At 47.4% G+C, this 23,904-nt stretch overlaps 9 protein-coding genes across 9 annotated transcripts; 3 read left to right on the top strand and 6 right to left on the bottom strand.

Annotated features, from left to right (window-relative positions):
- Window positions 1–239: 239 nt before the first annotated feature.
- Window positions 240–2,042, top strand: USO5 (Uso5p; the record flags this gene model as incomplete). The annotated part of the gene is made up of 1 exon (XM_024857979.1): window positions 240–2,042. The coding sequence occupies one exon, from the start codon at window positions 240–242 to the stop codon at window positions 2,040–2,042; it is 1,803 nt and encodes a 600-aa protein (XP_024713905.1).
- Window positions 2,043–2,062: 20 nt separating this feature from the next.
- C7M61_002608 (uncharacterized protein) lies at window positions 2,063–3,337 on the bottom strand (the record flags this gene model as incomplete). Its single annotated transcript, XM_024857978.1, has 1 exon — window positions 2,063–3,337. One exon carries the CDS (start codon window positions 3,335–3,337, stop codon window positions 2,063–2,065), a length of 1,275 nt encoding a protein of 424 aa, XP_024713904.1.
- Window positions 3,338–3,705: 368 nt separating this feature from the next.
- Window positions 3,706–5,217, bottom strand: C7M61_002607 (uncharacterized protein; the record flags this gene model as incomplete). The annotated part of the gene is made up of 1 exon (XM_024857977.1): window positions 3,706–5,217. The coding sequence occupies one exon, from the start codon at window positions 5,215–5,217 to the stop codon at window positions 3,706–3,708; it is 1,512 nt and encodes a 503-aa protein (XP_024713903.1).
- A 1,483-nt stretch (window positions 5,218–6,700) lies between these two features.
- Window positions 6,701–7,201, bottom strand: C7M61_002606 (TRAPP subunit; the record flags this gene model as incomplete). Its single annotated transcript, XM_024857976.1, has 1 exon — window positions 6,701–7,201. One exon carries the CDS (start codon window positions 7,199–7,201, stop codon window positions 6,701–6,703), a length of 501 nt encoding a protein of 166 aa, XP_024713902.1.
- A 2,249-nt stretch (window positions 7,202–9,450) lies between these two features.
- On the top strand, window positions 9,451–9,801 carry C7M61_002605 (uncharacterized protein; the record flags this gene model as incomplete). The annotated part of the gene is made up of 1 exon (XM_024857975.1): window positions 9,451–9,801. The coding sequence occupies one exon, from the start codon at window positions 9,451–9,453 to the stop codon at window positions 9,799–9,801; it is 351 nt and encodes a 116-aa protein (XP_024713901.1).
- Window positions 9,802–10,861: 1,060 nt separating this feature from the next.
- On the bottom strand, window positions 10,862–13,083 carry C7M61_002604 (uncharacterized protein; the record flags this gene model as incomplete). Its single annotated transcript, XM_024857974.1, has 3 exons — window positions 10,862–10,989; window positions 11,363–11,409; window positions 12,026–13,083. The coding sequence occupies 3 exons, from the start codon at window positions 13,081–13,083 to the stop codon at window positions 10,862–10,864; spliced, it is 1,233 nt and encodes a 410-aa protein (XP_024713900.1).
- A 1,013-nt stretch (window positions 13,084–14,096) lies between these two features.
- On the bottom strand, window positions 14,097–15,128 carry C7M61_002603 (allantoicase; the record flags this gene model as incomplete). The annotated part of the gene is made up of 1 exon (XM_024857973.1): window positions 14,097–15,128. The coding sequence occupies one exon, from the start codon at window positions 15,126–15,128 to the stop codon at window positions 14,097–14,099; it is 1,032 nt and encodes a 343-aa protein (XP_024713899.1).
- A 2,724-nt stretch (window positions 15,129–17,852) lies between these two features.
- Window positions 17,853–20,015, top strand: C7M61_002602 (uncharacterized protein; the record flags this gene model as incomplete). Its single annotated transcript, XM_024857972.1, has 1 exon — window positions 17,853–20,015. One exon carries the CDS (start codon window positions 17,853–17,855, stop codon window positions 20,013–20,015), a length of 2,163 nt encoding a protein of 720 aa, XP_024713898.1.
- A 2,227-nt stretch (window positions 20,016–22,242) lies between these two features.
- On the bottom strand, window positions 22,243–23,412 carry C7M61_002601 (uncharacterized protein; the record flags this gene model as incomplete). Its single annotated transcript, XM_024857971.1, has 1 exon — window positions 22,243–23,412. The coding sequence occupies one exon, from the start codon at window positions 23,410–23,412 to the stop codon at window positions 22,243–22,245; it is 1,170 nt and encodes a 389-aa protein (XP_024713897.1).
- Window positions 23,413–23,904: the final 492 nt, after the last annotated feature.

The following is a 23,904-nucleotide window of genomic DNA, read 5'->3' as shown; positions in this document are numbered from 1 at the left end:
GCCACTCTGCAGGGCCCATGTTTACAAACACCATCAACCACTCCACTGCTTCCACCAAGCCGCCTCTACACTAAACAAAGCTGAAACGCTGCTGAAACACATCATTTCCAAAACACCAAAACACCCCCACACCAATTTCACTTCCAAAACCAAATCCAAACATGCTGCCCAGACGGCACTTGTCAGAGATCAGTAACCTCGATCTGCCACATAAACGGCGAAAGCTGCTTGGTTTTGATATGGTCAGCGTGGGAGATATGCCTTCGAGCTCAGAACTGAACATCCCCGATCCTCCGCCGTCGAGGCTGCTGGCGATAAACTCATTGGCTGACATGCACCTGAAAACCACCAACATCCCAGTCAGCAAACACAGAAGCTACCACTCGCTCGTGGCGGTCAAGGAGAGTTTGAATGCAAAACTGAAGATTCTGGGGCTTGAGAAATGGAAACCGCCCAAGGAGGAGAAGTTCGATACGGAGGAGCTCCAGAACGATAAGAGAATGCTAGATCGAGAACTACGGCTGTCGCAGGCGCTGTTGGACCAGTTGGAGGCGGAATTCCAGGAGAAACGGCGGATGTATCGGGTTTTGGAGAAACAGGCCCTGGACGCCAGGTTCAGGCTAAGGCACTTGGAGTCGAGGTTCGAGCTGAAGGGAAACAGCATAACGCTGAGGATCCAGCACGAGGAGCTGACGGCAGAGCTTCTGCTCAAGGAGATGCAGAACAGACTCGAGGACGAGTTCAACAAGCAGCAGTTCCAGCTACGAAGCGAGATCATGGACTCGGCCAATTTCGAGGACACAGAGGCGATTAACGAGATCGAGGAGCTACTGAAGAAAAAGGCGGAGTTGGAAAGCCGTTTGGAAGAGGTGTCCAGCGAGCGGGACGAAGCTATCAGGAAAGAGATTGAGTCGAACAAGCTGGAGCTAGCGGCTCTTCGGCTGGATAACGACGCCAAATTGGCAGATATCCGCCAGGAGAACGAGAAAAAGCAGGCCCATTTAGCGGAGCTTGAGGGTAAATTGGAGGCTTTGAAGAAACAGACTGAGGAGAAAGAGGCTGAATTGGAGAGCATACGGAAGGAGATCAAGGCGTTCAAGGAGTCTTCTACTAGTGCTGAGGCTTCCACTGAGCACTTGGAAGAGACACTTCATCAGAAACGGGCCGAGCTCGCCTCACTCGATAAGGATGCTGTTTCGTGGATTGAGAGTGTTCGTAAAGAAAGAGAGCTGTATGAGTCCGCCAGAGCCAAATACGAAAACTACTTGTCGGTGCACAGAACACTCGAGGACGCTATTATGAGTTTCGACCCGCTCCCGAGAAGTTACGTCAGGGTGCCAGCTGGTTTGAATGTTTCAATTGACGAGGAGAGGATATTAACTGTCGCTGACCGTCTGTATCGGTTCAGCAAGATCTTTCACCGCGACGACGATCTGTTTTTTATACAATGGGAACCGTTCGTGCAAAGGGCATTGACCCAGCACAACGTGACGATGACCTTTGTGGGTTGTGAACAGCAGGACATCCAGCTGCGATTATTGGATGGTTTTGCGTACTTGCAAAAAGGCCAGGACAGGCTCAAGGCCAAGGGTTGGAATTTCACGTTCTCCATACAATGCACAAGCATAGACGGCGAAACGACTTGCGATGGGTTTGACTATCTGAACGAATGCAAGCTCGTATATGAGCGTGGGAAGTTGATTGAGACGACAGGTAAAAGAGTACAGCTTTCTAGTGCCTCGGATGTCAAGAATGCCATGCAGAAGCTTCACCAACAGCCGGGTTCAACGGTCGTATTTTTGTTCCTGATCCAAGCGGTGAATGAAAAGGCAAAGAAGGCTTTCGCCAATCACTTCTCAATCGTGGATCTCACCAAGAAGGATATCGCAAGCCAGGCACAGACAATCAACCTCAAATCCACACAAGCAGAGACCCAGCTTTTCAGTCATGTTCAAACCCACACAAGAAGCCTGTATGTCTGTGAGTTCGACAACACCGCTCCAGATACGTTGACACTTCTATCAAGCATTGCTCGTTCTTAGTATATACAATAACTTAATGCTCACATCGCCGAAATAAGATCGTGTACAAGCCACTTGAGCTCATCAGCACTGCCAGTGTTTTCCCCAGTCTGGCTCTGGCTCTGAGTCAGCGGCGTTTGTGGAGGCTTTTGCAGGCCATTTTCGGGATGTGCAGCCTTATCGACCGTAAGAGCATTCTTGTCTTTGACTGCACCATTTGATATTATTGCTGTATCGACCTCGGCAGGGCGTTCCTTGAGGTCGTAATGAGGCTTCGTGTCGGCAGCCTGGTCGTCATTTTGTAACATGACATTCGAGAGTCTGATCTTGGCGCCGTTTGGTTCCACTAAATGAGGGAACATTTCTAGAGTATTGTACATGTCCTCCACGTTCAACACCACTGTCTCCTTCTTGGTGGGCAGTGAGTCGTCGTGATTTCTTTTGCGGCTTCCGATTCCTGAAAGGGACTCCGCTCTGCTGTGGCCATTGATTATGCTGCCATTTTCGGGGGTATCGTCCTTGGGCAGTAGGAAGTCATTGGAGTTATACTTCTGCTCTCTGTATCTGGAGACATCTATAGCGTTTTCTAAGATGGTCTTGAGGTGTGCCTCCAAACCAAGACTGATCATCTCGAGAACTTGGGTATTCACACCACCAGTCAATCCATGCTCCCTCATTGTCATCAACACCCTTCTAGACAAGTTTTCTGTATCGGGCAACTCGTAACACGTAGCTGCCAAAGGAGCATTGATTCCGTTCACAACATCCTGTTGCCATTGCACCAAATTGTTAACCTGTAACTGCTGCTGTTCCTTGTCTTGGATCATAGGAATCTTTGGCAACAAAGCTTGTCTTGTGAGCGTGATCGACGCGTTGATTTTGTTTCTCTTTCCACTATCTCTAGTGATACTCCTGATTCTTCGCCTCTCCTTCAAGGGCAAGCCCATGATATTACGTTTGAACTTCTCATACTGAGTCAGCCTGACGTTCTTTGTTTTCAGATTCTTCTTATTCCAGAACGACGCTAGCTCAGACAGAAACTCCACCGGACTGTCCTGGAGCGAGTTGGCGAAATTAAGCAAAAGAAACTTATTGTGCCATTTGATCAAACCGTTCTTCAACATTGGTCCCACAATCAGGACCAATTCACTTCTTGAAAGCTTTCCAACAAGATAGAGGGTAAGCAGCTCATGATACTTCTCCCAATCCTTCCCGAGCTTGTTTTGGAAGTCTTTTATTAGCACTTCAAGCTGGGATCTTTGGTTTCCTTTCACCTGTAGCTGTGTAGCCATTTGTTGTGTTTGTGTGGCCGACATTTTTAGTGAAAGAACGCTTTATAGGGTAAATTTGACCTCTTGTTTCAGAATTAAGGGTCTAAAAGTTTGGTTCTCGATGGATTCAGGGGTTTCTTCACCCTCTTGGTCTGCGTTATTTAAACGAAGGGTTTTGAGGCTTCAAATGCTCGAATTTTTTCGGGAAAAAGCCAAAAGCCTGATAATCAAGCCTATATCTATCGATAAAGTACAGATTGGGGGATTGATTGGGTCGCTAGTATTGTTTTTCCACGCCCACTTTGTTGAAAGTTTCTGTGAGGCTCACCTACTACTACAGTGTGTTGAGATTTGGAGTTATCGTTCATATGCAGTACAGAAAGAGGCACTCTGACCAGAATCTATAAAATCTATTAGTTAAATTCGTTGCTGCTGGATTCCTTCATTTCGTCACTTTGGTACTCCGGAAGCTCTTCACTACCGTGTTCCGTGAGGATGAAAATGACCGATATTATCACCGCCAAGGCTGCTATGCCAGTACCGAAGTAGGCAGCAGCTCTGTAACTTTTCAAGACGTCATTGGTTTTACCCAATACTTCCAACTCTACAGTGCTGCCCATCGCCAAAAACAAAGACACACAGTAGTTGACGACAGTGTTGACCAAAGAGCCCGCCATACCCTGGTGTTCTTTTGGCAAGAAGTCAGACAAAATCAACGAGGCAGCTGGGAAGGAGAAATCCATGCCCCATGTAAGCAAGAACATCTGGCCAAAGGAAAGACGCCAGAAGGATTGGTCAATGGGGAGAATGCTAAGGAAGATCACACCGCACATAAAACCAACCATGGCAAGGAAAATGATGTATGGAGCATTTTTCTTGGAGATGAAGAAACCAACGATGAGAGCCGCCACCACACCAAACACAAGAAGCGGCATGTAAGTAAGTGCAGTGTTGATTGGTGTGTACTCACGCAAGTTCAACATGAAACTCCAGTAGTAGTACTGCCAGACACCAAACAGACCCCATCCGAAACCCATGCACGAAAGGACAAGACCAACTCGGTATGTAAAGATTCCACGAGGCAAGAGTGGGTACTTGGCCATGCGAAGCTCGTAGAAAAAGAAGAACACTATGAGCAACACGCTGACGACCAAAAGCACAATGATGTATGCCGACAGCCAGCCATCCACGGGGCCCTGGTTCCAAACAAAGTTGAACAAAATAAGCCCGACGATTCCTAGCGCTGAACCAACGAGATCAAATTTCTCAAAAGCCTCTTTCAACGTAGGCTGCTTATGCTCAAAGCCTTCTGGGATAGCGTAAAGAGCGAGACACCCAAGGATGAAACAGGTTATGCTGAGAAGCCAAAAAGCCCATGGCCACCACCATGTTTGAGCCACCACACCGGCCATAAGACAACCGATAGTAGCACCTGCTGGAGCTGCAGCACCGACACAACCAAAGGCCATGTTCTTGCGCTTTCCATTGGGGTAAACCGTTCCAAGAATACCCATACCACAAGGTAGGATCAAGGCAAACCCAATTCCTTGAAATGCACGACAAACGATGAAAAACTCCGAGGAATGCGAGTAGTAGGAAATACCAGTTATTAGGCACCACAAGGTCGCCCAGAACCAGCCAATTATAAATATCTTCTTGAGACCAAAGAGATCTCCCAACCGTCCGGAGACCAAAATGAAAGTACCCAAGGTCAATGCATACGAACCCATAAACCAAACCTGCTGAGACTGGGGCATCTCCTCACCACGAAGTTTGGAAAACGACTCTGAAATAGCATTCATTGTACTGAGGGACATTGTGATCGAGCCCTGAGACAAGAACTGCCCGAGGCAGATGGTAGCATTAAGAACAAGTTCTTGGAGGCCCGAGGCGAGGGTTGGTGGTCTTGGATCAAACTTGACCATGTGATATGATGAGTTGAGCGAATGTCAAAGAAAGAATATTGCGACAAAAAGGAGCGATCGCAGGCTATTTAAAGCCAAAAGGAGTGGCAAAGTTCTCGTAACGGCGATACGAAGATGCGGGACGTGTTAGTACTAACAATCTTCGTTCTTGGACCTTAAACCCTGCAAGGCCGTTAGAAGCGCACCCGTACATCTCACGATGAGCGGGCCGAAACCAGGTATATTTCGGCGGGAGGTACGGGTTTCCACTGATTATCGAGATCAAACGGCTGCAAAAGGACGGCCATCTCGACAAGATGGGATGAATTTTCGGCTTTCCGAACTAAAACGGCAATTAGAACGTCAGCCTCGTGACACATTTCTTGTCCTTCAACGTCATGGCAGTGCTGCAGTCACCGTCGATGCAATCTCTCGTTTAGATCGCTATCGCAAAAGCGCAAAATCAAAGACACTTTTAACCGCGGTCCCACCGAGGCATCAGATGTCTCAGATGTGGCGAGTGCTGATAGAGTCCTAAGTTTAAAACTCCTTCGAGCAAAAGTGAATGTAAAAGCAGCTTAGTTGCACAGTTGAGGACCATTGAAGAACCATTCGAAGACTAAGATTGTTATGCAAGCATCTGACGTATTTGCGCTTTTCTGCTGTTCCGTTGAAAAACGTACGATCGTACAATGCAATGGAATGGAATTCGTTAACGCATGGCAGACTTTGCTTTGGCAAGGCTTCCGATCGTTTCGATGTTAGTAATCATAGCGCATATTGAAAGCAGCGTATTGTAGTCTTCTTGAGGCATTGAAGCCACAGTTTCGAGGTAACCGTGAACAATCGCACTTGTATGTCTTCACACGCATGTTGACTTTGTTAGCGAAGTCACATTTATCTCAAGTCTTCACCTGATTCCAAGGGATGCTAGGGCTGTGGTGGGAGGACTCGCCACAGTGAAGGATTCTGTCTTCTGACACCCCACGATGGTGCATCTGCAACGCGGTTTTAAGCACGAAACGGGAAGTAAAAGCTTGCGTGCAATTCCTTCTGTGGACGCAAGATCTATACGAGCCACAACGGGGCATGACAGATTGAGGCACCCAGCCACGGTCTTGCTCAGGGTGAGACAGCAAAAAAAAAAAAAAAAAAGCAAAAAGGCAAAAAGTCAGCAACAGACAGATGGAAGTTAAAAACGGTCTGCTTCCTTGTGGCTGGCTATCCTCGCTGTGGCATTTCACCGGTTGCTGGGTGTGTTTGACTTATTGTGGCATGTCTCACAGCCAGTGACAGCAAGTCCGAGATCCTAGACCCTGTGGCTCCGAACACCACAGACCAGACGTGGTGGCGAACCGCAGACAAGCCGTGGTGGCGAACACCGCAGTTTCGTGAAAACAGACCATGATCAACTAATGTTGCCATAGTGAGTCAGACAACAATGTGGCAGACGACCCACAAAACAAGCAACATTAAGCAAGCAGCTCAAGAGTATTCCCATCGTTTAGTGGAACACAGGGAGTGCCTGGAGGTACGTGTCGGACTGCTGAATGAAGGAAGCATTGCTGATTCTATTTTCGCCAAATTCCACCGGACTCAAGGCATTGCGGACCACGGTCTTCACAAAAACAGAAGAATACAAATTCCAGAGCTCCGGCTGGAGATCCTCGGTGTCTAGGTCTGAAAGCAACACGAACTTGTAGTTGGTGAGTGATTCAAGGAAATGCACTCTGTAGGCGCCTGTGCTGAAGGATCTCAAGAGATTTGGAGTATCCTGGGTGGCCAATTTGGAAGATAGGTTTTTCAACGAATGGATCAATCCAAATAGAAGTTTGGCTGTGTCTGAGTTATTGTTCTTGTTGACCGATCCTAGGTTGGACGAACCTGAGGATGGTGGAAGCTGGGCCGACGACGTGCTGGACGTGTTTTGAGCCGCATGGGAGTACTCACGTGAGTATATACAGCTGCAGTGTCTGTCGAAGATGTAGAAAGCGTAGATGGTCATTGGAGTTGGAGGAGAATATGGAGGAGATCAAGAGGTGTTGTTTGGTGTGCAGGTGGGAGGTCTTGGCACGTGGTGCGTCACGTGATATCCACAAAACACCCTCCTCAACCGTTCCAGCACTATTTGCAACAACGTTCTTTTCTTAGAAGCACGTTAAGGTCACGCTGGGGGCCACCAGGCTACGGGAAAGCCTCCATGGCTGTGACGGAAGCAAAAAGACCCGTGCACCAGCGAGGCGATGGGATCTGGACCCTAGGCACGGGAGCTTAGCGAAAACAGGCATTTTCCCGAGTCCAGAACGGAAGCTCCGGCATTGACGAAGGGGTGTAGATGTATTGCTTGAGGCGGAGGGGAAAGTCCGGGGACCCTCGAGAAAAGCTCCCTGGCTGCGAAAAACGGTCTCGGGTGGGTGGATCAGTGGACAGTGAAAAATGGAAAATGAACATGAAAAATAAAAAATTGAAGATTCTACAAATTGTTAGAAACTGAAATAAACCGCTGTGGGACCACTTTGAAACCAAAATACGAGAGCCAAAGCTTATTTGGCGGTGCCTGGACGGACCTTCGGCTCGGTGAGCAAATAGATGCTAAACATAGAAGGAAGGAAGCGAGCAAATAGGGCTATTTGCTCCGCCAAGGCGTATGACCTGGCGAGGCGTTCGGGGATCTCAAGCCAATGCAGAAAAAAAGCAGAAAGCAGAAAGCAGAAAAAAGAGGTGGCAGCAGAAAAGGTAAAATGAGTCTTGGAAGTCTGGCCAGCCAGTACCAGAACACAAGGAACCCTCAGGGATAAATGTAAATCGGTAGTGTAAATCGGCAGTTTATCGGCAGTCGGCAACATGAATCGGCAACATCAACCGATTGTGTTCACCGGTAAAGTGGCAGAATGTGGAATAAACTTGCTTATAGGGGCATGTCGTGGACCAAAGTCAGCAGATTTTCCATTTGCAGCCAGGGTCCCAACATCGCATGGACTAGCATTTTGGGCAGCAGCAGGGTACAGAAGGTGGGAGATTGGGGATTAGACTTTTGGTCAATTTTGGGGGTTAGACGAATTTTGGATTTTGCATTTTGGTGGATTTGGTGGTTTTTGTGATTTCTGGATTTTGGTGAGTTTTGGTGATTTGCCCTTTTGGCACTGTCTCCCCAGGCTTTGTTCCTGAGTATGGCTGAGACCGACACGGAGACTGAGTCGTTCTGGATGCTCTGCGACCGGATCGGTGCGAGCTTTGCACCCAGTGACACATCCTAGTGCATCCAGTGAATAATGACTTTCATGGGTTATGGATTTAGAATTTAATAGATCTGACGAAGTTTCATTCATCTTTCTTCATTTTCTTCTTCTTCGGTTCTTTTTCTTTGGGGGTGCCCGCCACATTCCAGGTGTGTTTGGGTTCTGTTCGCTTGGGGTGTCCTGTGGTGCATTGTGGCATGTGGAAGCGCAAAGCGTGGTGACAGTGAGTCAAGTGAGGCCGAAGCGGCCTGTGCGCTCGTTTGCAGCCATGACTCACTGGACGAGGGTCCACCAAAAACACAAAACAAAACATAATTTCAGTAAAATAATTACACCATCATCTTATTCGGGGGCACTTTCGGCGGAAAGCTTTTTTTTCGAGAAAATTCGGCCAACATACGCCCAGATCCGCCACCCCCGTAGCACCGTTCTTATGGTGGTTACGCATCCACTGACAGCATTGTCCGATGTCCGAACCACGTGCCGGCTCGTCACCACGACTTGGACCCGCTAACAATTTGCTACAATCCATAAAACATTATTTTGACGGTGGCCTGGACCGCCACGGAAAAACGCTAGCCTCGGCTGTGGTGGTGGCAGGGTTAACTGTGGACTGTGGGTGCGGCGTCTCAGTGTGGTTGCTTGAACTTGCTCATTGTTGCGTAACAGCACCTCGCGGACATATAAAGGCTGAGACCCCGGATCATTTCTCAGCCAGAAATTTTCACCCTTCTGAGAAGCCCCATACCTGGATTCTTTACAGCCCGAGGCGGTGACATACGAATTACTACAATTTCTTTTGAGAGACGGTATTGGCATTGATCCAGTTACCAGCTACTACAATCAGATACTACAACTGACTACGACTACCAGCTACAACCACTAGCAGTCGACAGACCCTGAGTCATACTTCAATAGCTCCTTTCAGAACTACAGTTTTACCGTTCCGAGCAAATTCCCCGTCGGAGTCTCGAGAACCATAACCACAATATCAGAGACAACACATCACAACACAATGTACAGCGTCGACCAGCCAAGAGACTTTGTCGACTACACAGACCTCGATATCGAGTCGGAGTGGAACCCACAGTACCAGGACTCGCCTGTCCTCGAGGCCAACGAGCCCGACTGGATCGACGAGACCCCAGGCACCCCTTCAGAGGGCCTCATGTACGAATGTGCTTTTTGCCTCCATGCCCATCTGCCCCTGCTGCCATGCAACGGACTGAACTACACGTTCCAGCTTCCCCAGCTGGCGCTGCACGCCTACGGCTTTGAAACGCCCAGGCTGGAGCCCGTGGAACGCAGCAATGGCATCATCCAGCTGAACTACAGAAAGTGGTTGGTGTCGGTGACACCCCGTTGAGCTGGCTTGATGGGTTTTTTTATAGAGTGCGTTGCACAGGTTTGGAGAAGGTTAGGATTAGGTTTAGGATAAATGGATAATACGAAGAGACATATTGTAGAGTGTGATATAGTGATACAGATTTGAATGGATAATACGAAGAGACACTGAAGAGTGTGATACAATAATAGACAGAAATTTGGAGAATCTGAGATGCTGTGTAGATGAAGAAATGAAGGATCTGAGATGCTGTGGCTAGTTCGGAAGTGGTCCGATGAGCATGTGGAGCCACAGTGTGGATTTTTCAGATTCGTGGGAAAACGTGCTTCGGAGATGCGATGAGGAGGCAAAGGCGGTTTCTTTTTTTATTTAGATGCTTTTAGAGAAAGTAGTTCAAAATTCCAGTAACGTTTTTGTAGGGAAAATGGGTATTTGTGTGTAGCCACAGCTGGTATACTCTCTGTGGCTTCTGCTTTACAATGGAGGTGGATCTCGCTCACAAAAAGGGATACGAAAAGGGAAATATGATTATAGATCGATACTTCGGTGCGTTCAGCTGATCAATTTTGGTAGAAGCGTGTAGACTTACGAGTGGTCACTGGGTTGGTCGTTTTGGGCATTTTGGCTGTTCGATTAAATACCAACTTGTAAGCTCACTTTGTTTATCTAGAACTGGACTTGTTTTTATGAAGATTTTAATAGACTGCAATTTGACTCATTTTGAGGACTCCAGTGGCATTTGAAATACCGTATAAACGGGACCCTCAAACATCACCACATTAACAACGTCAACGAAGCTATATAGTAGCATCTTCTAAACGATACATTTCTTTTCTTCATCGCTTGTAGTGTTTATTTGGCTGTGAACTGAGTATAGTGATTCAGGGTTGGGCTTCAGTTATTATATCCATATCAACATGCTCCATACCATCAACATTTAAATTCATTGAAGCCCCGCTTAATCAAATGACTACGGTATAAATTAAAAGGGCCACTACAGCAAATAAGTAGCGCCCGGCACTCTACATCCTCCTCTGCTTTATGTGTATTCGTTATTTTGGCTGGTGAACGTGAAACGTATCTACTTCTTCTCCAAGTCAATGAACTTGCCGCCGTTGGCGAATCTAGGGTGACGAGGGTCGTTGATGAACTCGTCAGTGTCTTGCATGGCGCCGGCAGCCTTCCAGATCAATCCGTAGGTGATAGCAGCTGTTTGTTAGTATGGGTTGGGGATAGGGAATTGGTCAGGGGCATTGGTGCTTGATTGAGGTAACATATTGTGGGAATTGGGATTATGGATATGATAGTTTGAACAACGTGTTGAATGATCTTTGGGACTTATTGTGGTTTGGATTCATGGAACGGAATGGGAGACTCGGAACGTCGGAAACAAACGAATTCTTCTCTAAAACTAATAATTCAACAAACAGAGGTCAAAACGTCTCTTCATCCACGTCTCTTCAGCCAATTCAGGGGCATTGGCAAACTTCACAAGGATAGGTGTTCGACAGACCGTGGACACGGATCTCAGCAACTCAATCAGCATTTCAAACCTTCACTGACACTCTCTTTGGGAACATACCTCCGGTGGCAAAAGGCCAGTAGTACTTCAAAACAGGAGTGTTGAATCTTGGGAGCATGGTGGATAGATGGTGGTAATGTTGAAAGTTGGTTCGAAAAACCGCTCTTTGGTGCGCACTGGTGCTGGCCAATGAGACGGCTGCTCTGCAGAAAAGGCACACCGACCTGGGCACCACCTAGGCCGGGAGGGAGAAGGGGGGCATTTGGGAGGCGAAAACGGGGGGATATAAATTTTTGATTTTTTGCAAAGGTGGGAATCGCGTTGAATTTATAGTTTTTTCAAAGGGGGCGGGGAATTGGCGGTGCTTGTTGGGAACCACCTCCGCGGTGTTTTGCAGCCATTACTATGGGAGAGTGTGAACCAGCAAAGTGACATTCGAATTGATTTAAAATGTAAAATTTTGATCTTTTTGAAATATAGGGAATTGTTTGAACCGATGTGATCTTCATATATCGAGAGCTTCATTCAATGGTCAACCACTAACTACATAGCAGAAATGTCACTAACCAACCACAGCTGTCTATACTCTTCACTTCCTATACCAATTCCCAATTACACCTACCTTTCTTTGAGGTATCTCTTTGACTACCCCGCCTTCGCCTTCTCGCCCTGATGATCTCTACGGTGATATCATTGGCGCCTGAATGGAACCAACACGGCAACGTCGACTTCACCGGATCCTCCACGCGTATGACTTCTCTTTCAAACCTCTCATTGCACTGTTTTTCCCACTGTCTCGTTGTTTCTGGGTTTCTGTCGCTTCTGGATATTATAGCGTACTGAGCACCAGCATCGAAGAAACCTGCCAAGGTATCAAGCAAGATGCCCAATACGCTGGGGTCGTAGACGATATCAGCCCCTAGAACAACATCAACTTTTTCGTCTAGCTGCGTTTCGCCCCAGAGGTACTGAACACACTCGATATCGTGAGATTCCACACCGTTGAGCTCCACAGTAAGAGGAAGCTTCTCGACAACCCCAGCGTCTCCATCGGTTATGATGATTTTCCTAGGGTTATGCTGAGACCATTTTTTAGCCAAAGCAGCTGAAACAAGGCCCGTGCCAGCGCCCAATTCGAGAATCGTGGAATCTTCGAAAGCACCCTCAAATCGAGACTCCGTATTGAGAAGAAGCGCTAGTAGAAGAGCTGCATTCCATGTTCGAGCTCCCGTAGTCCCCTGGCCTGAAATAACACGAGGTGTTTCTTGAATTGAAACCCAAGTGGAGTCGTCAATTGGGTACTGTAGTAGGTCTGGGGTAGTTGGGGTAAGTGGTTTAGCAGAAAGAAGCGAGCAAAGAAGCTCGTACGGGTCAGTTTCCAGGGTGTTTTTGGTGGGTGATGAAGTGGTTGAGGCGGTTTGCTTTAAGTCAGTTTTTGTCAGATCATCGTTATCTTCTTCTAGAATGGTAGTACCGTCCTTCTCGTCACTATCCCTATTTCCGATAGTCAATCCGCCAAGTTCAGACACAGTTTCCTCAACAGTATCATCCTTCTCTTTGGATCCCTCCTCCTGGCTTTCATCAACCTCCTCCTCTGGATTCGCTTCAAGCCAGTCAACGTACTCTCCAAGGAAGGTTCTGGCGTAGTACGGGTTGGTTTTGGCGATTTCCTCAAGAACGGCCACGACTTCGCCCGAAGATGCCGATTTTAGAAGCTCCAGCTCGGCGAAAACCTCCTTGATTAGCGCCCGCAGCCGCAATGCTGCTAGAAGCGAAGGCATCGTTTGAAATGTGGAGTTGCGATGAGCGCGAAGCTCACGATGAGGTCCAGATGGGTGCAAAATGTGGGTCAGTGGGGGAAAAATGGACAGAGGTTTTAGGTGGTGGTGATGAATTTGGGCATTTCGTGTGGTTTATAGTGATTTTTCTTTGGTGGCTGTACAGGTGGTTCGGAAGTCGATGGGGTGTATCTATAGACCAGTAGTCTAAGTTAAGGAGTGAGAGTGGCTATATATGGGCCTTACCCTCTTTTAGTATCATACATTTTCTTTACAATCGGCATGTTTATCATTTTTCGACTGTTCATGAGCTTTTTTCTTTTATAATCGACTGCTCTCTTTGCAGATCATAAGAAGACTGCTTTTGAGGTGTTATGCTGAAGAGGGTAATTATGCTGAAGGAAGTAATTGAATCAAGACTATGTCAACCTAATGGGATCTCTCGACAAGCATTTTCGAAAGGCCAAGATCAGTGTTTTTTGTGTTATCGAATAAGTTGCTTTATATGAATATCACTGTCCTTACACTGTTTCTCCAATACCTGATGCATATAGCAGCTCTTCTTTATTTCCCTTCAATCGAAAAAGAACATTCCATTTCAGAGGAATACTTCCCAGAGGCCAATTGATTGTTATTCAATTCCAATAATGAAATGTCCTGGCGTCAATCAAGAATGATGATTTGCTCTTGTAGAAATCAAAAGCATAACCATCATTCACATTGCGCCATCGCCCCAACCCCAGGCTCCATCCAAATATACAAAACAGCCGATTTCCCACCCTTTTAATACCTAAACAACATTCAAGAGCTTTCAAGAATCCCATCATTGACTCGTTTCACTCCTCGTCCTCTTCCTTGGCAACTTGGCTGCAAATCACCTACAACTACACCCATCCGTTCTTTTTTTTGTTTTATTTTTTTTTTAATGCTAGCTATGCATGGGCGGTGCCCGAGGTTCGTGGCTCTAGGGCTGGCTGCGCTAGAGCAGACGCCAGGTCCACCTAGGTCCCCAGGACCTAGGCTACGGTGCCGAAAATCCTCAATCTCTTGACTCCGCCGTCGGGGATCATGGTCAACATGACATGCGAGTATGGCCCAGCAGCCTCGGCCTTGAACTTGAACTCCTCGTGTGGACCGGTCTTGCTGTCGCTGACAATGGTCTCCCACTTCTTCAGGTCAAACGCTGGCAAGCTGTCTGGCGAAGCAGCAGTGCCCTCAGGAGCCTTGTAGCCCTTGACGTTGATCTTCTGAGGGAAGTTTCCTCTGAAGTGGGCGGTGTCCACGAGAACCTCCTGGACCGTAGTCACAGCACCCAACTTGATCATGGCCCAGTCCACATGGCCAGCGCCACGAGAACGCTTGGTTTCCCAGCCATCTCCCATGTGCTCGCCTCTGCCAGGCAAAAGAAGGTTGTCAGCGGAAGAAAAGCACTCGTCCGAAACCTTAACAGCCACACCACCGTTACGAACCAGCGCCAGGTCGATCACAGCCTTAGGGTCCTTGGGCAAGATGGGGATCACCGTGCCGTACAAGCGGAAACGGGCAATTCCACCGTCAGGGTACATTCTCAATCTGAAGTGGGTGTAGTTCTCCTTGGTGGGACCGCATGGACGAACAAAGAAGTGTTTCGAACAAGGCTGGCACTCCACCTTGGAGATGATGTCCTCCCACTTGGAGTCGGGGCCGACATTGTCGGTTTCGGAACGGATACCTTCCACAGAGATGAAAGGAGCAGCGTTACCGGTGAAATTGGCGGTGTCCACCTCACAACCAACAATGGTAGCAGAACTGACACCTCCCTTGAAGATGACCCAGTCCGCCTCCTCGGTGTTGTGTCTTCTGGTCTCCCAGCCGTCGAACCACTTACCGGTGTGGACGAACTTGGTGGGGTCAAAAACCACCGGGGTGGATTTGATCATGTTGGCAGCAGCAGCAAAGAACTCATCGGAAAAGCTCAACACTTTCCCGCCAAGCTGGTCGCCAATGACATTGACGTAGTTGGAGACAATCTCTTTCTTGAATTTTTCCTCGCTGTAGACCTCAGGCATTTTTGTTGGTGTGCAAAGCTGCTGGACCTGGCCTTCTTATATGTGGATGGGTGAATTCCGTGGCGGCATCTGCCGACACCGCGGAAAGAGTAGTTGATAAAGGGAGTCAGAACGGGGAGGAGTCAGACCGGGGAGGGAAATTTAGGAAGCCATACAATTGGCTCGGGAAGTGTTGACTCTGGTTTGACTTCGTTTTTTTTTTTGAAAAAGTCCGTTTTTTCGCCAGAACTCTGTGTGTTCTTCCACACTCTGGGTGCTAATTCCGCGGCAGCCTTCCGCATTGGGCGTGTTTCCCGAAACGCCGTCTGGCCAAGGTTGCACTATTTGAAACGGGCGAAGGAGAGTTAGATTTGGGGTGATCTGATTGGAGGAGAGTCGTTCTTTTTTGTGTTTGAAGTTGGAAGATTGTGGAGGGGTAGGTCTGAGGTGGTGGACTCAATGGCTGCGAAATCTGTGGAAGAGGGGGGGCCAAGTCGATGAACCCTTCGTTCGATAAGAAATTTGAATTGATGTTTTTATTCTTTGTGTGATAAAGTATTGAATTCCATTCCTTCAGTTATTGCTTTATGTCGGTTTGTTACTTTGGCCGGTTGTGCCACCTTAGTCTGGTCTGATGCACCAGGCTGTCACTGCAGCAGTGGCTGCGAAAAGACCATATCGATTTCCGCTATTCCGCTCGAAAGATTCTCGCATGGTTCTAGAAATTCGGAATGTCATGGTCAAGGTATGCTCCGGGGTGGGCCAATGTTGGAGGGGTATTACTATTTGCCAGGTGCCAGGTGTTCAGGGTAGTAAGTATGGAGCAGAGCGGCTGAAGGTGGTTAGATGCTCGCCTGGAAAACAGCGTTGCACCGTTGCTAGTGGTTCCTTTATTGATGTCTGATAAGCTTTTACAACAAAAATAATATCAGAGATATTTTACGAGAAATGTGGATTCGAGTCGATTGGCTGTTGAGAAGTAATGAATAACAATGATTGGGGCATGGTTGAGTAGTAAATGGGTTGATCGTGTTGGGATAGCTCCTCATGGTGCTATATCAAATTAAACGTGCTTCCCTTATTGATCTCTGGTATGCTTCTCGCAACAATTTTAAATTTGAGTAGCTTGGACATTTTGAAGAATTAATGAGATGCAGTAGTCGGGGTAAACAGAAGTAGTCAATGTGGTTATAGTATTGGAAATAACTCCTCATGGTGTTATATCAAATCTGATGTGTTCCCTTGTTGATCTCTAATATGCTTTTCACAACAAATGTAGATTTGTGTCGATTGAACATTTGAAGAGTTGATGAGAAAAAATGTCAAAGATTTCCCAAGAAACAAGTGGATTGATCGTAAAAATACCCCCTCTACTGCTACTACCTGGTGCTCTTCAGTGCGCATGTATCAACCCCATGTCTCAGAAGGTGATACACAGCGGCATCAACAAACGATTTAGATACATGAAGGGATTGGATTTCCTCAATTTGCTTATGCATGATGAAAAGAATCAAAAATCACAGTGTAAACAGAATTGGCGATATCAATGGGCAGCATCAAGTGGTAACATTGAGACATGCTACAGAGGATGTACACCGAGGTATGAGTTACTCTTCTCAACAGCTTTCCAAAGAAAAAAACGGAAAAAGGTACGCCCCAAAAAGTTCCCCATCCCATACTACTAAAACTCTTCAACTTCAAAATGTCAATTGACTTGGTGGAGCCTACTGTTCATCTGAATACCTGCACCATCAACCACTCCCAACTGCCCCCAATTGCCCTCTCCATTCTTCACCAAATTTCAAATAATCTCCAAATCCACCCCCTTCCACCGCTCCGAGCTCGGATCATGGCTGTGTGCCCAATGGCTCACCACGGCTTTTCGTCACCTCCACCAATCAAAGCCGCTACTCAACAATCCACCATCGTCAACGCGGCCAGATCTGCAGACCGACCATCCAATTGAGGATTAATTCAAGGCGATTTCGTTATTTTATTTCCTGCTCAATTGATGAAGGTTGATCCTCTTTTCATCTCACTACTTTCACACTTTATCTGAACATCTCTCCTTGAGATGTCTCAAACACCGACCGTTGACTACTCCCAGAATGGCTGCGAAACGCACTGAATCAGGCCACACAGACCGTAAATCAAAACGCGGTGGTTCCATCTACCATAAAAAAAACTCCAACTTTTCGAAAAACAAGGCAATTGAATATCCAAAAAATCCCAAAACCCACCCTAATTCCCCTGGGTTGCCCCTCCTTACCGTCGCTTCCGAAGCGAGAGTCTGTGCGATTAGGCAGCCTACAGTAGACGCAGTCTGGCTCCATGAGCCCACATTCCGTAACAACAACAGAAAGCAGATTTAAATAAAAGTAAACAAATTTCAATTCTTCAATTTCTTCATTTTCTTCATTTCATCAATTTCATCAATTCCTTCAAATTCATAAATTCATTTATATTATATTCTCCAGGCCCACCCTCGGACCCATCTCTGCGCCTTCCTGTTTGGACAAAAACAATAACACACAACAACTAAAGCTCACCACTGACATATTTTTCCCACACACAACGGTGCTTCTTTGGATCGTCGTCTATCTTTAACCTCCAACTATCCAAAACATCCCCAATTTACTCCCCAGATCCTCCCCATTGACCTGTTGATTCTGTCCCTTACTGTCCAGGCAATTCCCCAAACAAACACATCCTTCAAATCCTCCCATCGGCTCCTCCAAAAAGGCCATGGATACGCTAGGGTCCCCTAGAGCCCGGTCCCCGCTCAGACTGATGAACACGCCGACCACCACATTGTCCAAATCGCCCTCGGGAAAGACCCTGTTGAAATCGCCTTCCAGGTCTCCCTTGAGGGAAGAATCGCCCCTACAACGACACCACGAGATGGTTGCTCGCAACAACACGCTAGCGAAGGAATACGGCCAGCTTGAAGAGGAGCTCGGCAAGAAAATCGCCCTTGTGGACGAACTCACCATCAAAGTGTCCAACACAGAACGAATCGTCAAGGCGCTCCAGGACGAGCGCCGCAACGAGCTGGCTCTCTACGAGAAAGAAATCGCTTTTTACAAAGATACCATTGCTGACCTACAGCGGAAATCGCTGCGGTACCTCCAGCAGCTCGAGCAAGGCCGGTCCCACTCGCACCAGGTGTCCCAGGAGCTGGACGATAAGTATGCCCGTTTGTTGAAGTCCGTCAAGGCGCTCCAGCTGGACCTAGAGCTCGAGAGAAACTCCAAGGCCTTGCTTATAGACCAGATCGAGTATTTGACCAAGGAGCGAGACTTCTTGCTCGATCACGAGAACCTGGCCTCCAGGGTGCCCCTGGGCCTGAGCGTGGTGAAGCACGATGTGCAGCAGTACGACGAGGAGTCCGAAGAGAGCTTGAACATGCTCAGCTCGCTAGCCGACGAGTTGGTCCAGGACGACTACGCTCTAGAAACGTCGTCTCCGATCAAGAGCCCCGAATACAAGGAGGACAACTTCATGGACGTTGCGAGAAACTTCCAGTTCCCGCCTTCGCCTGAGAGAATTCCCTCTCCTGAAAGGCTCCCTACTCCAGAAAGACTTCCACCACCTGTATCACGCCTCCCGCCTTCGCCTGACGCTAACGTGCTCAAACGCAAATCTCTCCCGATCAAACTCAAGGAGCAGGAAGACCTCAAAGACGAGTTCGTGCTTTCGCCCCTCAAACTCACCAGCAACGGCTACTTCGAGCCTGACTTGTCCTCCCGTCTGGCTAGCACGTCCAAGAGACATCTGCTTATCAAGCCCAACCATTCACGCTATAACTCCCATGATTTCATGCCCATAAAGGTGGAATTCGAACAGCAAGATCAACTGTACAGAAGCAGTCTGGCACCAGTCAAGGAGATGTTGAACAAGTTGAAGGAGGTGGATGAAGGCGATGGAGACCAGGCTGAAGCTCTCCGCAAGCTCAAGGGTCTTGAACCTTCCAAACGTGACTCCTTGCTTAGTTCTTCCTCCAAACGCTCCAGCATGTTCACAGATATCAACATTCTGAGCAGTGACATCACCAAACAAGAAATCATGAAACTTAAATTCGAGTTGCAATCGCTCAAATTGCACAACGAAAAGCTTCTTTCGTACATCGGCTTTGAGCTCCAGAAGCAGAAGAAGAACATCAAGAAGCTCTCGAGCAGAAGCAACCTCCGTGGCGGCAATATGGAGTACTCCGATGCCAAATTGATTGAGAAGCTGAGAGACATGCTCATACAGAAGAAGAGAGTTCTTCGATCCGTGTCGATCAACCCAATCCTTTCTACCAAGGCGGATGTAAGGAAGTCCAGCTTCCTCGATCCTGCGCTTGGGCTTGGTCTTCTACAACCAGCACGAGGTGAAGATGAGGACGAAGACGACTTTGTCTTCAAGAGCCATTTCATTAACTCTCTCGGTAACGTTAATGGCGACTGCGATGACTATGGCTTCCTATCTCACCATCGAAACCACAGCCTGAGACTCTTCTCCAATCATACCCAAGAGTATCTCAATGAGGCGGACACCAAGCAGCCGAAGAAGGCAAAATCCCAGACGTTTGCGCCACAGGACGTCAGCTTTTCCCAGTTCGAAACTGACTGGGAGCAGAGCGTTGAGGAGAGTATAGATGGCGATGACGAGGATGACGAAGACTTGTGGGAGGATATGGCAAGCGAGAAGTCCAGCAGCGGAAGTGAAGTTGACTATGCCAAGCTCAATACCTTTAACCAGCTCCGGTACCTCATCATGGGCAAGGAGCATTTCCGCAAGAAACGCCGAACCCTGGAAGAGCCTCTCGTTGACGAAAACTTGAAGTACAAGTTCTTGACGGTGGTGATTGGTATCACCGTCTTGGGGCTCCGGTTCACAGCGCATCATCCCCAGCAGCATACCTAATGATTACGAAACATTCGCCCTTGGGGCGCTTTCGGTCAAGATAATGACATAGATGTGTAACTTATACTAACAATGACCGATACCTTTTAGACATCTGTAGGATATACTGATAGATCTTGTGATTTGCTATGCACATACAACTACCCGGTGACATATTGAAACGGCATGGGTCAATTGGATGAAAATGACCATTGTTTCATGTTGCATAGATATTCACTAGTGTCTAGTTATTTTTTGGTGCTATTACCTTGTTGCAATGGTAGCAGTTGTGTCTATACTTCTTTAAAGCCCCTTAAAATAAGCTTTCCTCTGTTGATCTTTACATGAGCTGATTTACAGCAAACACAGCCATATGTCCCAAATTCGTTTAATTTTTTGGAATTAACAAATTCTAGATTCTTTGATGTTTTTTGGATTCGTACAATCCTGAACAAAGTATTCAATTGAGGTGTGGTTTCGTTTGACTCGTAGAGCCGTTTTATTTCCAGACGGCCCGATCAGCAATTAATAATTTTCTACAAAATAGAACAATTCTTTTAGTTTCCTGATTTTCAATTACGCTCTTGCATGGATAACCCAGGCGTCACAGCTGTTAACCAATGGGTAGTATCTAGTCACCATCTCTACCACATTCAGTACCACGAAACCATGGAAATTCTAAAGCCATTGATACAAGCTAGAATCCACGGAACTCAAAAATTGCCCTAAAGTAACAAAACGACGAATTATCCACGTTTCCAAAGGACACCATAAACTAGTGTGAGCAGATCCTCAGCCACTATGGACCTCTCCTGCTTGCTCCTCTCCTTCCACACCAGACCTAAACGACAAGCCATCTCGCCACATTCACCAATCAAAATAAATCCATCTACATCTTACACCGCCATCTCGCCTAACTGTCTCGTCAAATGGACTATCTCCTGATGGCTGCAAAACAGCCCCATCCTCACCAGCCCCAAGTATACCAACCACCAAAACCAACCAACCACCATAATCCACGATCATCACAATCTTCAAATACTACAATACTCAAACAATCATCATTAAACTACATCTTTTTGTTTTCTTCACCTTTGCCCCTCGTATCAATACCACCCCTCCACCAAGCGAGACATGTATGCGCCTTGCATGGCTAAATCTCTCCAAACCACCCCACCGAAAACCATCAACCCACCACCGTCGTCTCTGCAAAAACCAGCCTTTTCTTTTCCTTCCCCTCCTTTACCACCCCTTCTGCAAAAATCTTAAAAAATCTCGCCCGCCGCCACCACGTCAAAAAGGTGGGCCCACCTGCTTGGCGGGTGAGGGCGTATAAATACCGACCCGGCCCGCGTGCGATTGGCTGCAAACATGGCCCTCCGCAACTACCTCTACGCAAAACACTCGGACTTGGACCAGGCGGCGCTCATAAACAAGGAGATGCGGTTTCCACGGAGAACTCTGGCGCCAAAACCGGCGAAACTGGATTGTCCGCCTGAAAAAGCCATTGTCTTGGAGGATGGCCTGACAAAGTGTGCTAATTGTGCTGATTGTCCCAAGAAAGCTGATGTGCCGAAAGTGAAGGTTGAGTTGGAGCTGTAGGTGGAGGATTGTATTTTGGAGGATGTGAAGATGGGTTTGGGAAGGTTCGGAGAAGTTTGGGAAGGACCCAAGTTGGTAGGACTACCGTGGTGGTTGCAAGAGGTACAAGGCCAAGGGAGTCTGATGGTCAAGTTTGCTGAGGATATGTTTTCCCGGTGGAAGGTTTTCCAATTGTTGATGAACAACGAGAATTAACACAATTTCTGGGGATCCACGAATTCCAGGTGTGTTCAGTATGGATAGTGGAGTCCATATCCGAACTCGGTCTTCCCCAGAATTGACCTGATGTGCTTGTGGGTTACTCAGAATGGCGGCTCAATGTCACTGAAAACAACGTTCAAATTGGATATCAGAGGATCGACGGTTTCTGTAACCCCACTTGCAGATATCCCTGGATCGCCCCCTCAGTCAATAAGGGCCTTTAAAATTGACCACACAAAGGCAGCACACTCCACGTTTCGCTTGGAAACTGCACCATTAATGAAGATAACGAATAAATTTTGAATAAAAGAGCTTTGGGTTTTACCCCACCACGCTTGTAATACACTGTCCTGTCACCCTGTTTCCTAAAGCCTGTATTAGTATTAATCAAATTAGTCACCGGCACTTGCCGTAGGATCCTCTCCATGGATCCCCCAACTCCACCTCACAACATTATCTTGTTCCTCTCCCACATCTTCCTCAGATTATTCCAAACCTCCTCGCCCTCAGACGGCTTTTCCTGCCGCTGCTCGAGCTGCTGACCCTGCTGAAACCTATAGTCTTCAGCGTTTTGCCTCCTCATAAACATATTATCGAGAATCTCGCTATTCCCCAGCCTGCTGGAACTTGACTGCCCAAAGAGGTTCGGCTGCGGAAGCTGCTGGCGTATCTGCTGAGGAATCTGTTCCAAACGACGTCTTTTCTCGGGCTTCTGGGAAAGCTGTGAGCTCGGAAGAAGCCTGTGGTCTGAAAGAAGCTTTTCATTCTGAGAGCCGTCCGCCTCGTCCTTAGACCGTAGATCTATAAGACGCTCGCTGAGAAAAGACAGCTTGAACTCATGGTACATCTTGATCGTCTGGGGGTACTCGTACTGGTGCTCGTTGAAGAACTCGTCAGCGACGTTAAATAGGAATTTCTCGATATCGCCAGCTACTGGTTTGGTGGCCACGGGCATTACACCTAAACGGTCCCTTTGCGGCAGTTTCCTTTCAGTGTATGAGAACTGGTTCTGGAAACTAAGCGTATCCTGGGGCCTAAAGGCCGATTTTTTCTTCTTTTGCTTCGGCTCCTCCTCGTCCAGCGACAGCTCATCCCCAGAAAAGTCCGATCCCTCCGAAGTAACCTGCTCTGCTAGAAGTCTCTCGTTTGTCACCCTGGTTAAATCATTCTTGGAGCCCTTTTTGCGCAAAAGCCCGTGTCGTTTCTTAAACTGGCTCAACCAGCCGTGACTGAAGGAAATAAGCCTCTTGGGGTTGTCCACGCCAAACTGATGGGCATAAACCTGCCAGTAGTCTCTCAATAGCGGTTCAGTGACCGATTCGTTTCTGTCCAAACGCTGCTGCACTAAAAGATCCATGGCCCTGTTGATCTTGTCGTATTTGTAGGAGCTTTTTCTTTTCAGATGCTTGCCGAAACCGCCTTCCAGCTGCTTGTATCTGTCTCTGTATTCATCCTCTCGTTTGACCCATTCGTTGAATGTGGACGTGGAAATTGCCACCATGTCCTTGAACTTTTCCACAGTGTCCAGCTGGGGCCTATCGGACGAGTGGAAATAATCTAGGATCTGGATCTTCTGCTCTAGAGTGGCTCTAGGTAGTCTTTCTTTGGTCTTCATGGTCTGGGGTTATGCAGGGACCAGTGGTGTAAGGAGCGGTAGGGGTGTTGAATGTAATATTTGTGGTAACGATTTAGGCGAATATAGGTCCATAGAGCTATAAGGAACTCTTTGTTGTTTTCGGTTGTGTGGTTTGTAGATGTGAATGTGTAGTTGATAGTGCAGGTTGAGGTGCATTAGATGCCTCATACTGACTAAGTACCGAGGGCCGAGATGGAGGAGATTACGTATTTTGTGCAGATGGACAATATACGAATTGGAATGGAATGCAGTTTAATTTTGGAAATTTAAGCGGAATTAGAAGTTTAGGAAGCTGGTGGATGATGACGTCAATGGCTGCAAGAAACGGAATCATGAGATGCAATACCCAGAATACCCAGAATACCCAGAGTGATACACATTAAGGTGGAGCTTAAAAGATGGTTTTTTGAAAATTCAATAGAGATGGTTGTTTTGAAGGTTTACTAAGGATGATGCTTTGAAATGCAAAGT

This window comes from Candidozyma pseudohaemuli (assembly GCF_003013735.1).
Source record: "Candidozyma pseudohaemuli strain B12108 chromosome Unknown scaffold00005, whole genome shotgun sequence".
In the NCBI taxonomy this organism is placed as follows: domain Eukaryota; kingdom Fungi; phylum Ascomycota; class Pichiomycetes; order Serinales; family Metschnikowiaceae; genus Candidozyma; species Candidozyma pseudohaemuli.
This window is presented reverse-complemented; position numbering and strand designations above follow the sequence as displayed.